Here is an 18,791-nt window from a genome sequence, read left to right as displayed (position 1 = left end):
TTTTTAATGCAGCATCTCTAAACCAGTAAAGCAGAAGCTGAATGGTTTAAAAGCAGCTGATGCAGCTTGAGAGGTTGTACGTGTGGGACAGAGGGTTCCACACATACAATGTGTATTTGCATTTTTTATGCCGTGTCGCTGTGCTTGTAATCTGTGCAAAACACTGGGGACTTGCAAATTGCAGCACTGAGGAAGAGACACAGAGGGGAAGGAGGAAGTGGAGGAGAGTGAGAATGTGAGCAACGTATTTTTCACCCAAGGCCCTTGAAAACAGCTAAATTCCTTCTCTGAGAGTGTATCTTGCATATTCAATTGTGGAGATCTGAAATTAATCACCCAGACATGAGCGACCAGTCAGAATACCAGCGGCTGTCGAGCGAGGAAGAGGAGGTATAGCTGTGTACTCTAAATATATTTCATGTCCTTGCAAACAATACATATCATGCAGAATCTAGTTTTAATGTGGCAATCATGCTTCACACTGATTGCCTTTTATTGCTTCAGGATGTGTCCCAGCTCATTGGGATAAGATGTTCCAGCTCGAGAAATGGTTCAAAATCTGTTTAACATTTACTTTTCCTGGACTGAAGCATGTTTGCACTGGAAAACAACTGGATTGCAGTTTATCTTTCAAAGACAATAATACTCAGATTCTTTTCGTGTTTCTTGGTCTTATAATTTGTATTTAGCAAAATTGAAAGCAGTTTTTTTTTGGTGACTGCTTTGTGATGATATTGCTGTCCTTCCATTCTAGATAGATTGGGCACTTGAGTGTGTGATTTTTTTTTGTATTTTTGGTGGCAGTATTGCATTTGAAAAGGTTATTGGATTCTGCAGCTGTCTGCAGAAGGGAAACTGACAGGTTACAAATCAGTTTGTATGGATGAACATGTTTTATGATTGAGAAATAAGTCATGCTTTTTATTTGCTGTTTTTTATTCTTATTTCTGAAGTACTATTCAGAATTGATGAACGTTTGCTAATTAGTTTTGATTAATTTCTAGTTTTCTGCAAAGGATATGCCTGTTCAATGGCTGTAATATTTCTGTTAGGATATTTATTTCCATCATAAATAAGTGGAATGTTAAAGGTGGCTGTATGCTCGAAACAATTGGAAGGTCCGTTGTTTATTTGTGTTGCTGCTAAGGGATCCATCACTAAACCGGTTACATTTATTCTCAACAGTTTCTAGCCCCCCTTTCCAACGCACTCCTCCTCCCTAAGCTCTTCGATCTCTCTCTGTTCCCAACCCCCCCCCCCCCCCCCCACATCTCTGTTTTCAATTTTAATGATTCCTACAGGGCAGCATTAAGCCTGTTGCCATAGAAATTGTCACTGTAAATCTAGTTTGAATTCAGACACTATTCCATACAATATTTGTGTTGAAAGTATTTAATCAAAATAACATCCATCTGCTTTCCAGGGTGGATTTTTTAAAAATGAAAAATAATTTTTCTTCAATATTGTATCAAAACAAGATTATCATATTGACAAGGGGGTCGCTCAGTTGGAAGAAATGTATTTGTTGTGAAACTGCCTGGCATCTGATGAAATATCCTTGACATCTGGGGTGTGTTAGATTAAATTGGAGCTAGAAATTATTCAAGGGTAGCAGAATGCCTTGACCTCAATATTGGGACAAAACAAAGACATAGTAGCTCATTGCTGATGACAAATCACCCAAAGATGGATCATTTTCCATAGCTCCCTGAAAGTGGCAATACAAGTGAGTGTTGAGTACAATCGTAGACTGTCATGTTACAGCTGTAGTGAGACCACATTTGGAGTACTGTGTGTGCTGTTTTGCTCGTTGCATTACAGGAAGGATGTGGGGGCTTTGGAGAAGGTGCAGAAGAGGTTCACGAGGATGTTGCCTAGACTGGAGAGTATTGGACAAAGATAGGTTGTATCCTCTGGAGCGTTAGAGATTGAGGGAGTGACCTGATAGAAGACTCTCAAATCTGTTAAGAGTTTTTTGATTGAGGATTGATGAGAGTAGGGTGATGAATGTTGTCTATATGGACTTTCGCCACACAGGACCTTGTCAAAGATTTTGTTAGTCTAGAAGGTTAGATCACATGGGATCTAGGGAGAACTAGCTAAGAACTAACATAATTGGCTTGATGGTTGGAAGCAGAGGGTGATGGTGGAAGATTGTTTTTTGGACTGGAAGCCTGTGACTTGCTGTGTTCTCCAGGGGTTGGTGCAGGGCCCATTGTTGTTCAGCATTTACATAAATGACTTGGATGAGAATGTACAAGGCATGGGTAGTAAGTTTGCAGATGGCACTAAAATAGGTGGTGTCAAAGACAGTGAAGAACGTTATCAAAAATTACAGGGGGATCTTGAACAGCAACGTAAGTGGACAGAGGAATGGCAAATAGCGTTCAATCCAGATCAGTGGGATATTTTGCATTTTTGGAAGTCAAACCAGGGTAGGGCTTTCATAGTGAACTTGGGGAATGTAGGAGAACAGAGGGATCCAGGAGTACAAGTCCGGAAAGTGGTGTCATAGGTAGACAGGGTAATGAAGAAGTTGTTTGGCACACTGGCCTTCATCTCTCAGGGCATTGAGTATAGGAGTTGGGACATTATATTGCAGTTGTACAAGACATTGGTGAGGCTGCACATAGATTATTGTGTAAAGTTTTGGTTACCCTATTAAGCTGGAAAGAGTGCAAAGAAGATCTACGAGAATGTTGCCAGGGCTAGAGGGCCTGAGTTATAGGGAGAGGTTGGGCAGACAAGGACTTTATTCCATGGAGTGTAGGAGACTCAGTGGTGACGTTGTGGAGGTATATAAAATCATGAGGAGCATAAATTGGGTGAACACACAGAGTCTTTTTCCCAGGGAGAGGGATTCAAAAACTAGAGGGCATAGGTTTAAGGTGAGAGGGGAAAGATTTAAAAGGGACCTGAGGGGCAGCAGCTTCACACATAGGGCAGTGTGTATATGGAATGAGTTGCCAAGGGAAGTGGTTGAGCCAGGTGTAATAACAACATTTAAAAGACAATTGGACAGGCACATGGATAGGAAGGGTTTAGAAGAATATTGGCCAAATGCGGTCAAATGGAACTAACTCAGATGGGCATCCTGGTTGGCATGGACAAGTTGGGCCGAAGGGCGTGTTTCTGTGCTGTATGACGCTGTGATTCTATAAGCTGCTTCTGTTGCTGCGCAATCCATTGCTCCACCTGTATATATTTTCTTTAACATCTGTGGTTGCCAGTAGTGTTATTTAACCTCCTGAAGAAGGAATGCAATTAACATAGAAATAACAGGAGAAGCTTTTTTATAATCTGACATGTTTAATACAGAGCTCTTTCCAAAGAGACATTTGATTTAAATGTATTCAAAAACTTTATTACCAGTAGATGAAAATCAAAAAAACTGCAGTTGCTGGAAATCTGTAATAAAGTTTTTTTTCTCCTTTTGCTCCAAAGTGCAGTTCCCTATTTTAATAGGAGAATTAAGAAAAACTGTTATTCAAATAGTACGTGAGTATTAAATGATGTTCAGCAAAATTTGGGTCTTCTACAAGAAGCACAAAATTAGCATGAATGTACAAGTACTTAAGAAGGCAAATGGAGCGTTGATCTTTTTTGAGAAAGTGACAGGGTATAAGAGTAATTGGTAGAAAAAAACTTGGAGCGCTACATAGTTATTAAGGAAACCATTTTTTTGTCTCAAATTAGTTTAGCAAAGGTTCAATGGATTGTCTGACAAGAAAGGTTTAAGATGAATGAAATCTATACTCAAGCTCTGAAGAATGAGGGATCATCTCACTGAAACAAGGTTCTGAGGGCTGAAACAAGGTTCTGAGGGCCAAAACACTGTGGATGTAGTGAGGATATTTCCCCATTTGGAGAGCCTACAACTTGGGATTTAGTTTCAGGATAACTTGAGTTGGTTGAGGAGGAATTTGTTCCCTGTAGGCTGTGAATCTTTGGAATCCTAGTAAACAGTGGATGCTGAGTCATTATATTTAAGTCTGAGATTTTTATACTGTAAGGAAATTGAGCAATATGGGTTGGCAGGGAAATGGAGTTAATGGCAAAGATCAGATCACCACGATCATAGTGAATGGCAGAATAGGCATGGAGGGGAGGCATTTGCACCTGTTTCTTATAGGCAAAGAAATATATCAATTAGGCCCTTGAAACTGTTCCACCATTTGATGAAATCATATTTATTTCCATATCTCTTAATGACCTTTGGCTAACAAAATCCTATAGAAAGTCTACCTTGTCACTGCCTTGCCCCAGTTTAAATCTGCTGTCCTATTCACAAGTGTCATTGGCTTTTGATTAGCATTCACCCCCTGAATTGTAAGCTGCTTGCTCTATGTATGACACTACTGTAGAGTGCACTAGTGATTCAGTGATCTTGTCTGACCTGAGTTAATTGAGTTGATGCTGTTGATTAGACCCTGGCTTTTCTCATTGTCAAAATCCAGTCCATGCTGGCAGGATTGAAATTTTCCCAATTTGTTGACTGTTAAGGATGTGGAACTAGGTAAATTTGGACAACCTCATCCAGTTCGTAGTAGCCAGAGATTACTAATTGGCACCAAATAGCAGAGGCCAAAGAATGGTTGGTATGAGAAAGAGAAATGTCATACCAATGCATTACAATGTGCTTTTGAGAGCATTTTTTTTGTTAGTACACACTTCTTGGTATTGCTCACTAATTATGCTGCCATATTTTTTAATAGGTTTGCTAAATGGAGTTATGGAAAAGCACAGTGCAGATTAGTGGGAAAAATGAACAATTGGAGTTGCTTTACAATGATTTTTTTTGCCTGGAGGCTCTTTCATACTGTCAAAATTGCTTTATGATTTTTCTGTTGCATGGATTTTGAGCCCAGGCGTATTTTTGATCAGTTCCTCAGCAGCCAATGAACACGTACAGTTAACAATTTGATAAATCCATGTGCTATACCTTCTGGAAAGCACTGCACTCATTTCAATGTGATAGAATGTTATGGGTTCAGTCTTGAAAGCAATCAATAAAGTCAGTGGCAGTTAATTCCATTTATTAACGTGTTAAACTGTGACCCTGTCTGCTCATCCAGATGGATGTAAACGATCCTCTGGAACTATTTGAAGGTAAGGATTGTTATCTCTAATAACCCGGGAAATGTTTATTCTTCCGTCAGTATAACTAATAACAGATTATGTCATTATGACATTGCTGTTTTTTTGGGACTTTTGAAGTAGCGAAATAGCTTGTTGCATTATTAAGTATCTTTAATTTCCTTTTAATTTGAAGAAGAGTAAAGGGAACAAGTGTAGGAGATAGTAAGACATCAATAAATAGAACTGGGACAGCCAAATATAAATGGCAGGATTGGAAGTATAGTGTAATCCAGAGGGAGTTCTCTGCCATCTGTTGTTTGTTTCCTTTTCTTCTATGAAGATATTATGACAAGGTATGAGGAGAACAAACAGAAGAGAGAAAAAGTGAGAGGGGGTACATATTTTAGCAGTTGGGGCACAGGCTTGAGAGAATCCTTCAGAGTTTTTGAGATGAAGTGCAAGTGTATTCTGTCATTGTAAACTGTACACAATTACTGTATTTTACTTAAATTTAAAATTAGGTTTAATCTCGTGCTAGCCCCTTTGCTTTGATTTTGCTTGCAAGTAGTTTGTGGATTTATACTGTGGTGAGGAATAGTGAACTGGTTGAAGTTCATTCCTAGGATACTTTGGTTAAGTGTGTCAAGGCACAACTTAATAGGCTTATATTAAAGTGCAAAATGTGACCCACTGGCTTTTTGTGGCCTCATTTTGAAAATTGCCAGGATGTTCTTGAGCCAGGAAATGGGATATTAGAACAGATTGGCGTTTGGAAAGAACTGTCACATTAGGATCTCTAGTCTCACAATACTGCTGGTCTTGCTGTGATAAATTATCCAGAATGGTATGCTTGATTGAAGACCTATCTAAATTTGTAGAGACAGTCGAGATCAAAAAAGGTAATTTTGCCTTCCAGGGATAATTGGGGCAGTTGTATTTATTTTTCTGTCTCTTCAATGAACTCATTATGTGTCAAAGCCTTGCTTTTTATTAAAAGATTACTTAGTGACTAGTATTTTGGTTTGTCTGATTCAAATTTTCATGTACACCTCAATGTATTCTGGAAGAGTCATCTATTGTTCTAAAATGCTGAGCAAATCAGCATCTATGGAGAAAGAAATACAGTTTCAATATTTCCAGCATTTTCTGTTTCGATTTCAGATTTCCAGCATTCATATTTTGGCATAATAAAATCACCTTGATTATTCTTTGACTGTTCCACTCCCCAGAAAGTGTTTGCTCATAATGGGATAATGATCCAAGATAATGGATTATAAACTGAATCTCCTCCAGGTATCTATTTATTATGAGGGAGTGGGCATTGTTAGTGTGGGCATCACCATCCATTTTGGTCATAGCTCACCCAGCACTAATATTTACACCAAGCTTCAACAGATAGGGATCAAGAATATTGATCTTTTTTTAATACTTTGCCTCCTGATCGTTTAGGTAAATATTCTGTTTTAAAGCTTGTCCCACTGTTTCATTTGCATCTTTGGTCATCTCTGCAATTTTTCTGATGTTCAGTCTACAGAGATAAATTTTTGGGTAGTGGTCGAGGGATATGGAGATAGTACAGAAAAGAGGCACTGAGGTAAAAGATCAACCATGGTTTTATTGAATGTCAGAGCAGTGTGAGGAGCCAATGGCCTACTTCTGCTTCTGTCTTTTATGTTTATAAAAGTGTAAGTTTATAATAACTGAGTGCAGTTAAAGTCCAGAATCCTGCAATGTTCCTTGATTTCTTGCAATTATTTAACAATTAAAATTGCAATCTTCTCCAAAACAAAAATTTGTAATACTTATGGTGCAGATGGGTTTGCAGCTGTTTTGTAAATGGAATATGATTCTTGTTGTATGTCAAACCAGCCGTCCCCTTGCAATTGATACATTTATGTTTTCACTGCTAGGACAAACAATTGAGCAAACTGCTATGGCGCTATTAATTGTGGGGCAATAATTCATATGGAATATTTGAAATAGGAGGAGGCCATTGGGTATCTTGTGCCTGCTCTACTGTTCGTTAAGATCATGACTAATCTTCTACCTCGGCACCACCTTCATCATGAGACCAATACCAATCATTTCAAGGTGAATCATAGCAATTGTGAAACTGAGCCAGGCACTTCTGTGTATGACCCATGCTAGCAGACTCTGAACCCAGTGAGTCTCCTGGTGCACATGACCTCCCTCCTGCTATGCATTTCATTGACGAGGACTTGCTTCTTCCTTTGAATGTGGAGCTTTCTCCTCCTCTGCAGCTTCAGACTTCTCTATTGCAGCCATAAGGTGTATCGTGGGATGTATGCCTTTAAAGGCTTGAAGTGATTGCTGCATTGTGAAGTGACACAAGCTGTGCTAAAAAATTGAGGATCCGTTGGGAGATGTGCAAGTCGTATGTTGTCACTCATTTACGGGTGTAGACTACACAAACTTGGTTTCTCACTGGGCTTTAACAATTTAGTGATGTTTGTTTTTGGAGGGCTGGCATTTCGCTGAATTTTTTAGTGCACCAAAAATAGATGAAATCCAACTTCTAGGCAAATGCAAAAAAAACATACTTTTAAATCAACAAGCATGGAAAGACTTGAAAATCTCGTGAAAGAAAAACTGAAATCTTACGACTTTTACAATCCCTTTATGAATTTCCAAAACTATTTTTAAAAACTGGTAGGGTATTTATCTCATGTAACATGCAAAATTCTTGAGGAGATTAACAGATAGTTGTAAGTTGATGCATCTGTTGGCTCCATTGTCTCGAACCAGGGGTCACAACCTCCAATTAGGGATCAGTTATTCAGGACGGAGATGACAAGGAATTCCTTCACCCCAAGTGTGGTGAAACTTTGAAATTCTCAACCTGAGAAGACAGTGGAAGTTCAGTCACTGTGTACAGTCAAGACCAAAACTGCTAGATTCTTAGCTGTTAAGGGTATTGAAGGATATGGAATTAGTGCAGGAAAGTGGCACTGAAAGATAGTATCTGACAGAATGGCAGAGCAGATGCAAGGGGCCTAGTGGCCTACCCCTGTTGTTTCTTATGTTCTCAAGTTGTTACATCTGAAATGTGGTATGTGACTGCAGCATGAAAATCATAGCTTGTGAGAAATATTCGAGTTTAGCTTTAATACTGTGTTTAGATAGAAAGTTAATATTTACCGGTGAGGTTACCTGACTGTAAATTTGAATGAGTATTCAAAACATATATTTCTCTCAGTCCCTACTGAGGAAAAAGCTACATTTCTAGCCATTCTTTTCCTCTCTCGTCTGTGCCTATAACGGTGTCTGTTTTCTAAAATTTGGTTCAGTTTATTCCATCCTCAATCATCAATACATTCTATTCCTGTTTGTGATGGTATTAGTCTATCTTGTTTGTGTGTGTGTGTGTGTGTGTGTGTGTGTGGGGGAGGAACGCTTGTGTCCCTCCTGGTGAAGCTGACCCGATATTTCCTTCTATTGCTTGCCCATTAAGCACTGATAGAGTGCTTGCAAGAAGAAACACAGAATTATCTCTGCATGTGCATATGAAATGAATTTTGTATCACTTGGATGCTGAACAGTTTTTTCCCGCAGTCAGGATCATAAATGGACTGTATCCCCTTCCACTTTCACCGACAAGCTCTCCCTCCACACACATGTACATACTCACATCAATACAGAAACAGCTTGCTAGTTAGTTACCTGATACATTGAACTTCATCTTGAACTGAATAAGCACTTATTAATACATAAACACACTTTAACAGATATGAATATGTGGTGTTGATATGTTTTTAGTTTTGTTTTAGAGATGTTTTTATAGACTATTTTAGATATTTATCACCTGTTCTTTTTGTTGCACTGATATGAGCTGGTGAGAAACAGTATTTCATTTTTTTTGTGTAGGTAAATACTCAGAGAAATGACAATAAAGTAAATCTTGAATCTTAATGCAAGATGCAAGATTTCTCATCATATATTTCTTACCAAATCCAATGAATATTTTCAAGCCTAATCTTAACATCTGAGAGCTGCTTGCTACAAGATAATGACTTGGAGCAGGCTACACAAATAAGGAAGCCTTGCTGCAGAAATAAAGCCTGTGACATTTAAGAAGCTGGAAATAGTAGCAAAGATGTTGGAAAAGGCCTTTATGTGTTGTGCTGATGGGTGAAACTTGCCCCAAAATAGCCACTGGAAAACCCAGACAGTCCTGCCTTCTGCATGTAGCATTCTCAATTTGCAGCTGCATTCAATACATGTCATGAAATAATCTGCTCATCATCCCTTCTGTGTTCCTGTCCTCATTACATCAGCAGGAATTCATTAATGGCAGCCTGCCGTGGAGAATCCTGCCATCTGCTGGATGATCATGACATGAACTGTAAGTTGTTGTGGAACTTGGGCACAAATCCTGTTCAACGAGTCGTGCAGCACAGAAATAGGAGCTTCAGCACACCATATCCGTGCTGATCATCTATCTCTACTCATCCCATTTACCAGCACTTGGTCCATAGCCTGCTATGCTTTGGCCAGTGGTTTGTACAGAGAGAAAATAAATAAGCAATTTCTTCACTTACAAGAGGAAGAAATATAAAGGAAGATAATATAAGCAATTTTTTCAGGATTATTGCTGATTTCTTTTGCTTATCTGTGCTCTTTAGACCCATTGCTTTGTTATTGTTGAATAGTTTGAGTGAGAGAATGGATTGTTGAATGAATACCCTGGTTGGAAGCTTAGTGCTTATCTAAAGACAGTTAGGTTGACTCCTGGAAATTTGCAACAAAACTCTTTACACCAGGCTCTCTGTGCAGTGTTCGATGGGTATAATTGAAATTTTAACAGGAAAGAATGTCTCTGTTAAATGTCATAAAACAGGAATTTTTTTAGGCCATTCAGAGTCAAAATCAAGTTTGTCATATGCACAAGTACACGTATGCACAGGTGCAATGAAAAACATACTTGCAGCAACATCACAGGTACATAGCATCATTTAACCTGCTTAATATATGTTGTAGTAAAGTGTTCCATTTTATTTAGAACAATGACTTCCATTATGACATTAAGAATTCATTGAGGAATTCATGACTGAACACTGCAATCAGTTCTCAATCTTAAAGAGCTGAAAAATACTGGATTTTCTTTGAATATGTTGAGAAAACATCTTGCACTATGCAGTTATACAAAGTTTATTTCACAGTTGTGTTCATTCACATACATAAGGACACGTACTTGCTCTACCCATTAGAGAGCACTGTTATTTAATTTGATGTTTTGAGCTGTTGGTCAGGCACAAAAGTTGTTTCCTTACAGATATTTGCCACTTCTTTTCCACCTTTGTCTTTCTGTTCTTTAATTATTGTCTGCCTGGATGACTGTCATATTCTATTTTCATTAGAATAGTTTTTCTTCTGCCTTTCTCTCTGAATCTTTTCTCTTAGCATCTTTTGCACTTTGTCACCCCCTCCCAATCCCTATCCCCCTCAATTTCTTTGTTTATCACCTATTCCTTTGTTATCGTAATCATCTGAGATGTGTTGGTCAAGGTGGTAGTCAGTAAGTGTTATGGTGTGTTGCATGATAGCCAGGCCTGTAGCTCTTGCAACATCAATGGTTGAGAAAGGAGGAGGTGGAGAGAGAAAGACTGATAGCTGAGGTGGTGTGTGGTGCAGTTTGTGGATTGGAAGCTGATGTCAGAATTAAATACAAGGGTGGAATGGATTTGGCACTATAAATGGAGGAGATCGGCATCTTGTGGGGTTGAGGTGAAAGACTAAGATTAAAAAAACATGATTGTATATAGATTGGGATGAGGAACTGGAAGAATGGAGAGGGGACAACTGAAAACCAGAAGTGAGAAGTGGAAAGGAGAAGAGCAAACAACTCCTTATTCTAAAAGTAAATGAAAATCAACTACAGAGACTGAAAATCTAAAATAAAATAGAAAACACTGGAAATACTTAGAAGTCAACCTGCGTGCTATGTATTTCCAGCCTGACATGCTGAGTATCTCCACTATTTTCTGTTTTTATTTTAGATTTATCCTTATTCTAAAACTATGCTCCCTAGTTCTAGATATACCACAAAGGAAAATATCTTCTCAGCATCCACTCTGCCAGTCCTCCTTGGAATCTTGTATGTTTCATTAAGATAACCTCTCATTTTTTTACACTCCAATGAATATATGCTCAATCTGCTCAGCCTTTCTTCATGTTAACTCCTTCATCTGAGGAATCAAATTCGCTGCACTGTCACCAATGCAAGCACGTGCTTATGGAGACCAAAGCTGTAGGCAGTATTCAGAATTAGATGTATTATCACTGACTTACATGACATGAAGTTTGTTGTTTTGCAGCAGCAGTACAATGCAAAGACATACAATTACAAAATTAAATAAATAGTGCAAAAGAAAAGGAATAGTGTTCATGAGTTCATGGACCATTCAGAAATCTGATGGCGAAGGGGAAGAAGTTGTCCCTGAATCATTGAGTGAGAGTCTTTGGGCTCCTGTACCACCTCCCCAATGGTAGAAGTGAGAAGAGGGCAAGACCCTGGTTGGTGAGGGTACAGTGATGGATGCCTCCTTCTTGAAGCACTGCCTTCTTGAGGCACTGCCTCTTAAAGATGCCTTCAATGGTGGGGAGGGTTGTGCCCGTGACGGAGCTGGCTGAGTCTACAACCCTCTGCAGCCTCTTGTGATCCTGTGTATTGGAGCCTACACACCAGGCTGTGATGCAACCAGTCAGAATGCTCTCCATCTATAGAAATCTGTAAGAGTCGTCAGTGACATATCAAATCTCTTCAAACTCCTAATGAAGTAGAGCCGCTGGCATGCCACCTTCGTGATTGCATCAATATATTTGGCCCAGGATAGATCCTCCAAGATGTTGACACCTAGATACTTGAAGCTGCTCAGCCTTTCCACTGCTGACCCCTCAATGAGGACTGGTGTGTGTTCTCCTGACTTCCCCCTCCTGAAGTCCACGATCAATTCCTTGGTCTTGCTGACATAGAGTGCGAGATTATTGTTGTGACACCACTCAGTCAGCCAATCTATCTCAGTCCTGTACACCTTCTTCATCGCTGTCTGAGCTTCTGCCAACACCAGTGGTGTCATGGACAAATTTATAGATGGCATTTGAGCTGTGCGTAGCCACATAGTCATGAGTGTAGAGAGAGTAGAGCAGTGGGCTAAGGTGCAGTCTCACCAGCACACTGTTAAAGTTGGATCAAAACTTCTCTACTTTTATACTCCATACCACCTTCAATAAAGGCCAACATTCCATGGCACTTTCTAATTTCTTGGTGTACCTACGTGCTGATTTTTTTTGTTGTTGTTGTTGTGTTGCACGGACTAGATCGCTTTTTATCGCAACAGTTTGTAGCCTTACTCCATTTAAGTAATAATCTGCTCTTCTATTCTTCCTTCCAAAACAAATAATCTCACATGTCCCCTATATTGTACTCATCAGTAATTTTTCTCACTCACTTAACCTTTCTATAGTCCTTTGCAGGCTTTTTGTGTCCTCCGTACAATGTAATAACTCATCCATTTTTGTATCATCAGCAGATTTAGCTACAGTACACTCAGTACCTTCATCCAAGACATCCATAAACATTATAGATGATCGAGGCCCCAGCACTGATCCCTGTAGCATCCCACTAGTTTCTGATGGCAATCCAAAAATGACCCATTTATCTAAAGCCCTGTTTTCTGTTAATTAGTCGCTTCCCTTTCCATGCCAATACACTTATCCAGCCTGTTTATTTCATTGATAAAGATCAATAGCAAATTTTTCAAATACTATTCAAATTTCATAAAACCATATTGATTCTGCTTGATTATTTTATGATTTTCTTAATGTCCTATTATTTCTCCCATAATTTGTAGATTCCAGCATTTATCCTAAGGACAGATGTTAGGGTAATTGGCTATAATTTCCGGCTTTCCTTCTCCCTCCTTTTTAAAATAATGGTGTTATTTTTGTGGTTTTGTGATGCTTGGGGACCGCTCCAGAATTTGGGGAATTTTGGTAGATTACAATTACACATCCACTAACTCTGCAGGCCACTTCCTTTGAGACCTGGGGTGCAGGCCATCCAATCCGGACTTATCAGCCTTCATTAGTTTGCCCTTTTATGCCTGTGATTTGTCTGTAAGAGAATTAAATGTGCCTATGATTGTTGCATACCCTTCTTACAGGCCTATATTCTATAGGCAACCCTTGTGTTACTGGTGGGGGTGGTGGTGTCCTTAATCTGTTTTATAGTATTGCTACTGTTAGGCTACAAAATGGGAGAAAGCTAAAGAAGATCTGAGGGGTAAGTTTTTCCACACGGGGTTATCCAGCAGAAGCAGGAGGAGGTGGTAAAGGCAGATACAATTACACAATTACATTTAAAAGATATTTGGACAAGCCCTGGAAAGAAGAGGCTTAGAGAGATATGGGCCTAATGCAAATAAGTGGGATTAGGGTAGATCAGCACTGGTTGGCATGGTTGAGGTGGGCCAAAAGGGTCCATTTCAGTGCTGTATGATTTTGTGACATTTTACTATGAACACCAGTGATGTCTTGCCCTCACTAATTATGGTTGCCATGGTTGAGGTGGACTAGAAGGATCCATGTCTGTGCTGTATGATTCTATGACAATTTACTACCAACACCAGTGATGTCTTACCCTCAGTATATCTCATCTTCACCTAAATTGTTAGCAGCCTTGGTCACCTTACAGCCACCTCTCTGTCATTATAATCTGATGATACCCATTCATTTCTACTTGCACTGTCAGTTCACCTATCTTGTTCCAAATTCTCTGTGCATTTGGATAGAGTGTCCTAGAGACTGAGAAGAGGGGGAAGGGACATTTGAGTATACGGAGAATCTGAGGTAGCAGAAAGGAGAAGACAATGCAAATTAATAAGAGAGAAAATGAAAATGGAATAGCAGTGAACTGTGAACGAGGGGAGGGGGGTGGAGAACTAGTTGACAAGCCAGGTTTTACTTCTACTTCCCATTTGTTAAGTGCTTTTTTTATAAAACCTTCATTCCATATTGAACACATTCTCTGATAAATGTCACTTCTGTGGTACTTGTCCCAAGTCTGATTTGAACTCTTTGCTTGTTTTTTAAAAATCATTTTTACACTTTGGCTTTGTCATAGATAGTTGCTTATGTTATGTGGCATTGTTTACTCTCTGAAAGTGTATGAATGTCTCATTTTTATTTTGGAAGTAATTTATATTGCCAAACTTGTACAATAGCTTCTTTATAGGGATGTAACAATAGGAGCATCTTGAAATCTAGATGAGATACAATTGTGTTCAGAATAGGTAATACTTGACCCCTCCAGCAGCAGTTGCCTGACATTTTATGTACTTGAAGAATATGTTGAAAATGTCATTCATTTGTGCAGTCTACCTCCAATCAAGGTTGCTGGTGTTCAGATATCTAGGTAATTACTTTGGAATTTCTCCCTAGATTGTTTTTCTGCTGCATTTTTCAGAAAATGGCTGTAGAATTAGATTTGGGATCAGTAGTGTTGGCAAGGTTTAGGGTTCTTTTAATTTGTTATAGAAATTGTGATTTCTGTAAAACTTGTACACTGCCAGCAAGCTGGTCATGAAGTCTATTTTACATGCTCCTGATCCTATCATTTTCATTTCCACTACTCCCATTCTCGTACTGTTCCAGAGCTTTCCTCCTCAAATGCCCACTGGTGGAGTAGCAGAGCAGTTTTCTTGTTTGTTTGTTCTTAGTGGTGGGTGGGTGGGCGGGCAGGCCAGCAGCTTCAGGTTTTTGATGCCTGTTCTGTTGCTCCAGTTCTTTTTTACGGCAGTTTTTCTCTATTCTCACGGTGTTGTCTAAAGTGCTCACAGGAAGTCATAAATCATTTAAAGATCTCCCATCTTGTTAAAATGAGCAAATCTTTGTTTACAGATGCACCGCATAATGTTTATTACATTGGGATAACGTAATGTGAATGTGATAACATTTTGATAAAAATTGCATGTTTGAGAGTTGGCCCTTTAAAGAATAAAGAGCAATTATCATCTTTAAGAGTATCCTTTTTTCAAATTGAATGGGTACTAGACAGTTCCCAGCTGAGAATTTTTCCATTTCGTACTGATTCCAGTGGGCTATAAGATAAAAACACAGGTTACTCTTCACCAGCTTTAAACAGAGAACTAAAGCACAGCACTGCTTTATCTTGTGAGCTCCTACGCTGGTTGGAGGGTGATGGGGTGGAGGGAGGGGGGGTTTGGTTGGCGGTATGTGAGGAGGCGTGGAGAATTGCCTTGTTAAACCATCAGCTGAGGGGCCCACAGGAAATGAACTCTCCATCCTCCAGTTAATATTGACCTCCTGGCTTCAGTCCAAATTGTGTTGCAGTTGAATAGCAGAACAGCACAGTTTTACCATTCAGCACACAGTCAACTCCTATAGCGTATGACAGCTTTGAGACGAATGTTATTGAAGAAAGCTGCTGTTTATTCCATCGGCAGGAAAAGAAATCACTTGAGTCGCGAACAGTGAGCATGCAAAACGAGTTCTGCGTTTATATTTTAAAGGAAAAGGAAAATGTTGGGATGTACAGTTGTGTCCCTGAGAAAATACAGCAGTGTTCCATGTCATAGGAAGCTGAGGAATTTTTACTCCAGGGAGAGTGGAATGGATAAGTTGGAATACTGGATTTGCTTTAAACTTGATAATTAAGAAAGTAAGGGAAACAACACAGCACAGTCATGCGTCGCTTTGACAAGCTGAAGAGATCCATTCCTTTTCTGGCACGTTTTCACGTTTATAAAGTAAGTTACATGTTGGCTTTGGTTTTTTCTTTAAAGGTGACTTCTTTTAAAAGAACAGTTGTGTTGACGTGTCTAGATTTAAAAAATACTGCTCTGCCTAAGACTTCCAACTATGAAAAGAGAATTCACTGTTGTTACACATGCACCTTGCATAAGGGAATGCTAGTGTGCACACAGCATGTGGAATTTCTTAGTATCCCAGATATGTTAAATTGCTCTATGTTATGGGTAGCCTGTAACATAATGCTCTGCATTTCATTGGACCCAGCCAGGGTGGTCGAGAGAGAGACCCTGATGATTAGGCAGCCCAGTGTCTTTGTAAATTCTACTAGGCTTTTGCCTGGGGAGGACATTCTGGTCATGTCATTGTGTGTTGCACCAGAGGCTGCCGTGTTAGAATGGAGTTCCTGAGCCATACAAGACTATGTTCATCACAAAGTTGAATGTCAGAGTGCAAACCATCATTTAGAATCTATGCATTTTTATATATATATGTGTATATATCAATGGATTGCTGCTATTGATATATATATTGATATATATAAATGGATTTTAAAATCTGAATGAATCAAAAGGCACCTTTCTCCAAGTGTGGTACTTAACTTATTTAGGGATACAGTTTTCTCCATTTGCTAATGCAAATATCACTTTCTGTTTTGCACCGGTACTGACTTCATTTTTTTACAATATAAAGACCCAAATAAAATTTCGACCCCTTGGTTTCACAAACATCATGTCACTGTGTGTGTGTGTGTGTGTGAGAGAGAGGCATACTATGGGATAAGTTTAGATACAAAGGATGTTTTAACAATAGTAATAACAATTGTTTTATGTCAGATGTTCCCCAGTTGATTGACAACTAAAACCAAAAAGCTGCAGGTTCTGGAAATCTGTAACTATAACAGGAAGAGCTGTAAAGGTCAAGGCAGCATCTGTGAAAAAGCTAATCTTTCAGGTTAATAACCTTTCTTTAGAATTCTGACAAATGATCATTGATCAGAACATTAAATTGTTCTCATTGTCCATGAATGTTGCTTGACTTGATTATTTTCAGCATTTTTGTTTTGATACATAATTGATTTTCTTGTAAAGAAACGTAACTATAGGACAGCAGGTCTAATGGAAGTGGACTACTGACTTCATGCTATATAATCGGCAACCAGTCATTTGGCATTGATGATATTTTGAAATTGTACCTAGAGATGGTTCCAATTAAGAGAGAGTAGGGAAAATCTGAAATAAAGATGCAAAATTCTGTGTATGTGCAAAGGAATAACAGCTGACTATATCATTAGTAAATATTCATTCATTAAGATTTGCACCTCGCACTAAGTGTGATTCTGTCCTCACCCAACCTTCAAATGTACTCTTTCCAATAGGAACTTGTAAATGATAATCAAGAAATGGAATCCTGCATAATTATTGTTTTATCATTCTTCCCTTGCTGGCTCTCCAAGTGTCTAATGGTCTAAATTATCTATGTCTATGATAGTAAGGAAACTGGCTTGCCTCAGCAAATATGTAAAAATGAAGTCAAGTTACCCATGATTTTTAATCTTGGACAGAAGTTGCAGGCAACATGCCTAAACATTTCAAATGTAGATAGGTGGCAGGCAAGGCTGTTCACTACAAATTTAGAATAATTAACCCTCTGTTATCTTCCAGTGTCAAAACAGTGCAAGGAATATAGTGGGCAGGAGGAAGTATATTTAATGTTAACTTTTCTCCTGTTGTTCATTAGGAAAATACTAACTAAAATAATTAACCTAAGTGAAATGACTTGCCCGGTGGAAACCTGCCTGATGAGGTTTTCCCTCCCCTGCACACCACCATATTCTCTGATTGGGCAGAGAATTGGCAGATGGAGTGTGTTGCACTTTGGGAGGTCAAACGTAAGGGGAAAGTATACATTAAATGGCAAGACCCTTAGGAGCATTGATGGACACAGGGATTTTAGGGTCCAAGTCCATAGCTCCCTGAAAGTGACAACAAAGGTAGATAGGGTGGTATAGAAGGTGTATGGCAAGCTTGCCTTCATTGGACAGGACATTGAGTATAAGAGTCAGGAAGTCATATTGCAGCTGTATAAATCTTTGGTTAGGCCACATTTGGAGTATTGTGTGCAATACTGTTTGCCATATTACAGGAAGGATGTGGAGGTTTTGGAGAGGGTGCAGAACAGGTGCACTGGCATGCTGCCTGGATTACAGAATATTAGCTATAAGGAGAGATTGGACAAACCTGGATTGTTTTCTCTGGAGCAGCGGAGGCTGAGCGGAGACCTGATAGAGGTTTATAAAATTGAGAGGCATAGATAGTTGGTCTTTTTCCCAGACACATGAACATGCAGAGAATGGAGGGGTACTGTATGTAACATTTGGAGGCAGATAGGTTTAGTTTAATTTGGCATCATGGTAGACACAGACATATTGAGGCGAACAGCCTGTTCCTGTGCTGTACAGTTCTATGGTCTGATAGTTACTGATGTGAAGTACTCCAGGGCACACTTTTATTAAGATTGCACCTACTGCTTAGTACAATCTTGTCAATTGGTCTGAGGCTATCTGACTCCAGTACCAGCTAAATTCGTAGCTTATTCTTGGAATGGTGCAGAGATTAATTTCAAACTATTGGCAGATGAATGTAGTAGTATGGTCATGTAATGCAACAACAGTGGCATCTAAGTGCAGATGGTGTAGGTTGTAAGTGACTGAAAGAAATGGAAAGCAAAGCAAGTTGATCAGATCAAAGCAGAGATATGGAGGAAATTGAACAGTAAGTTGGGAGTGCAGCAGATGGGAGGAAATGTGCACATAGGTAAATAGTTTTTGAGGTAGTCAGTGAACAGGGAAAGAATGAGAATAGAAAAGACTGGCTAATTGTAGACATTAATGTCCATTTGAGTTTGAGAGTCATCTGCCGTGT

At 39.1% G+C, this 18,791-nt stretch overlaps 1 protein-coding gene across 1 annotated transcript in view; it reads left to right on the top strand.

The window, feature by feature from the left end:
• The first annotated feature begins 207 nt into the window (after window positions 1-207).
• The window catches only part of LOC127571670 (activated CDC42 kinase 1-like), a 115,454-nt gene continuing 96,870 nt past the window's right edge, over window positions 208-18,791 (top strand). The window contains 1 exon segment of the mRNA XM_052018257.1: window positions 208-390. Coding sequence (XP_051874217.1) covers window positions 343-390 — 48 coding nt within the window. The 5' untranslated portion in view covers window positions 208-342.

This window comes from Pristis pectinata, chromosome 6 (genome assembly GCF_009764475.1).
Source record: "Pristis pectinata isolate sPriPec2 chromosome 6, sPriPec2.1.pri, whole genome shotgun sequence".
NCBI classification, from domain to species: domain Eukaryota; kingdom Metazoa; phylum Chordata; class Chondrichthyes; order Rhinopristiformes; family Pristidae; genus Pristis; species Pristis pectinata.
Note: the sequence above shows the minus strand (reverse complement) of the source record. Positions and strands in the feature narration are given on the sequence as shown.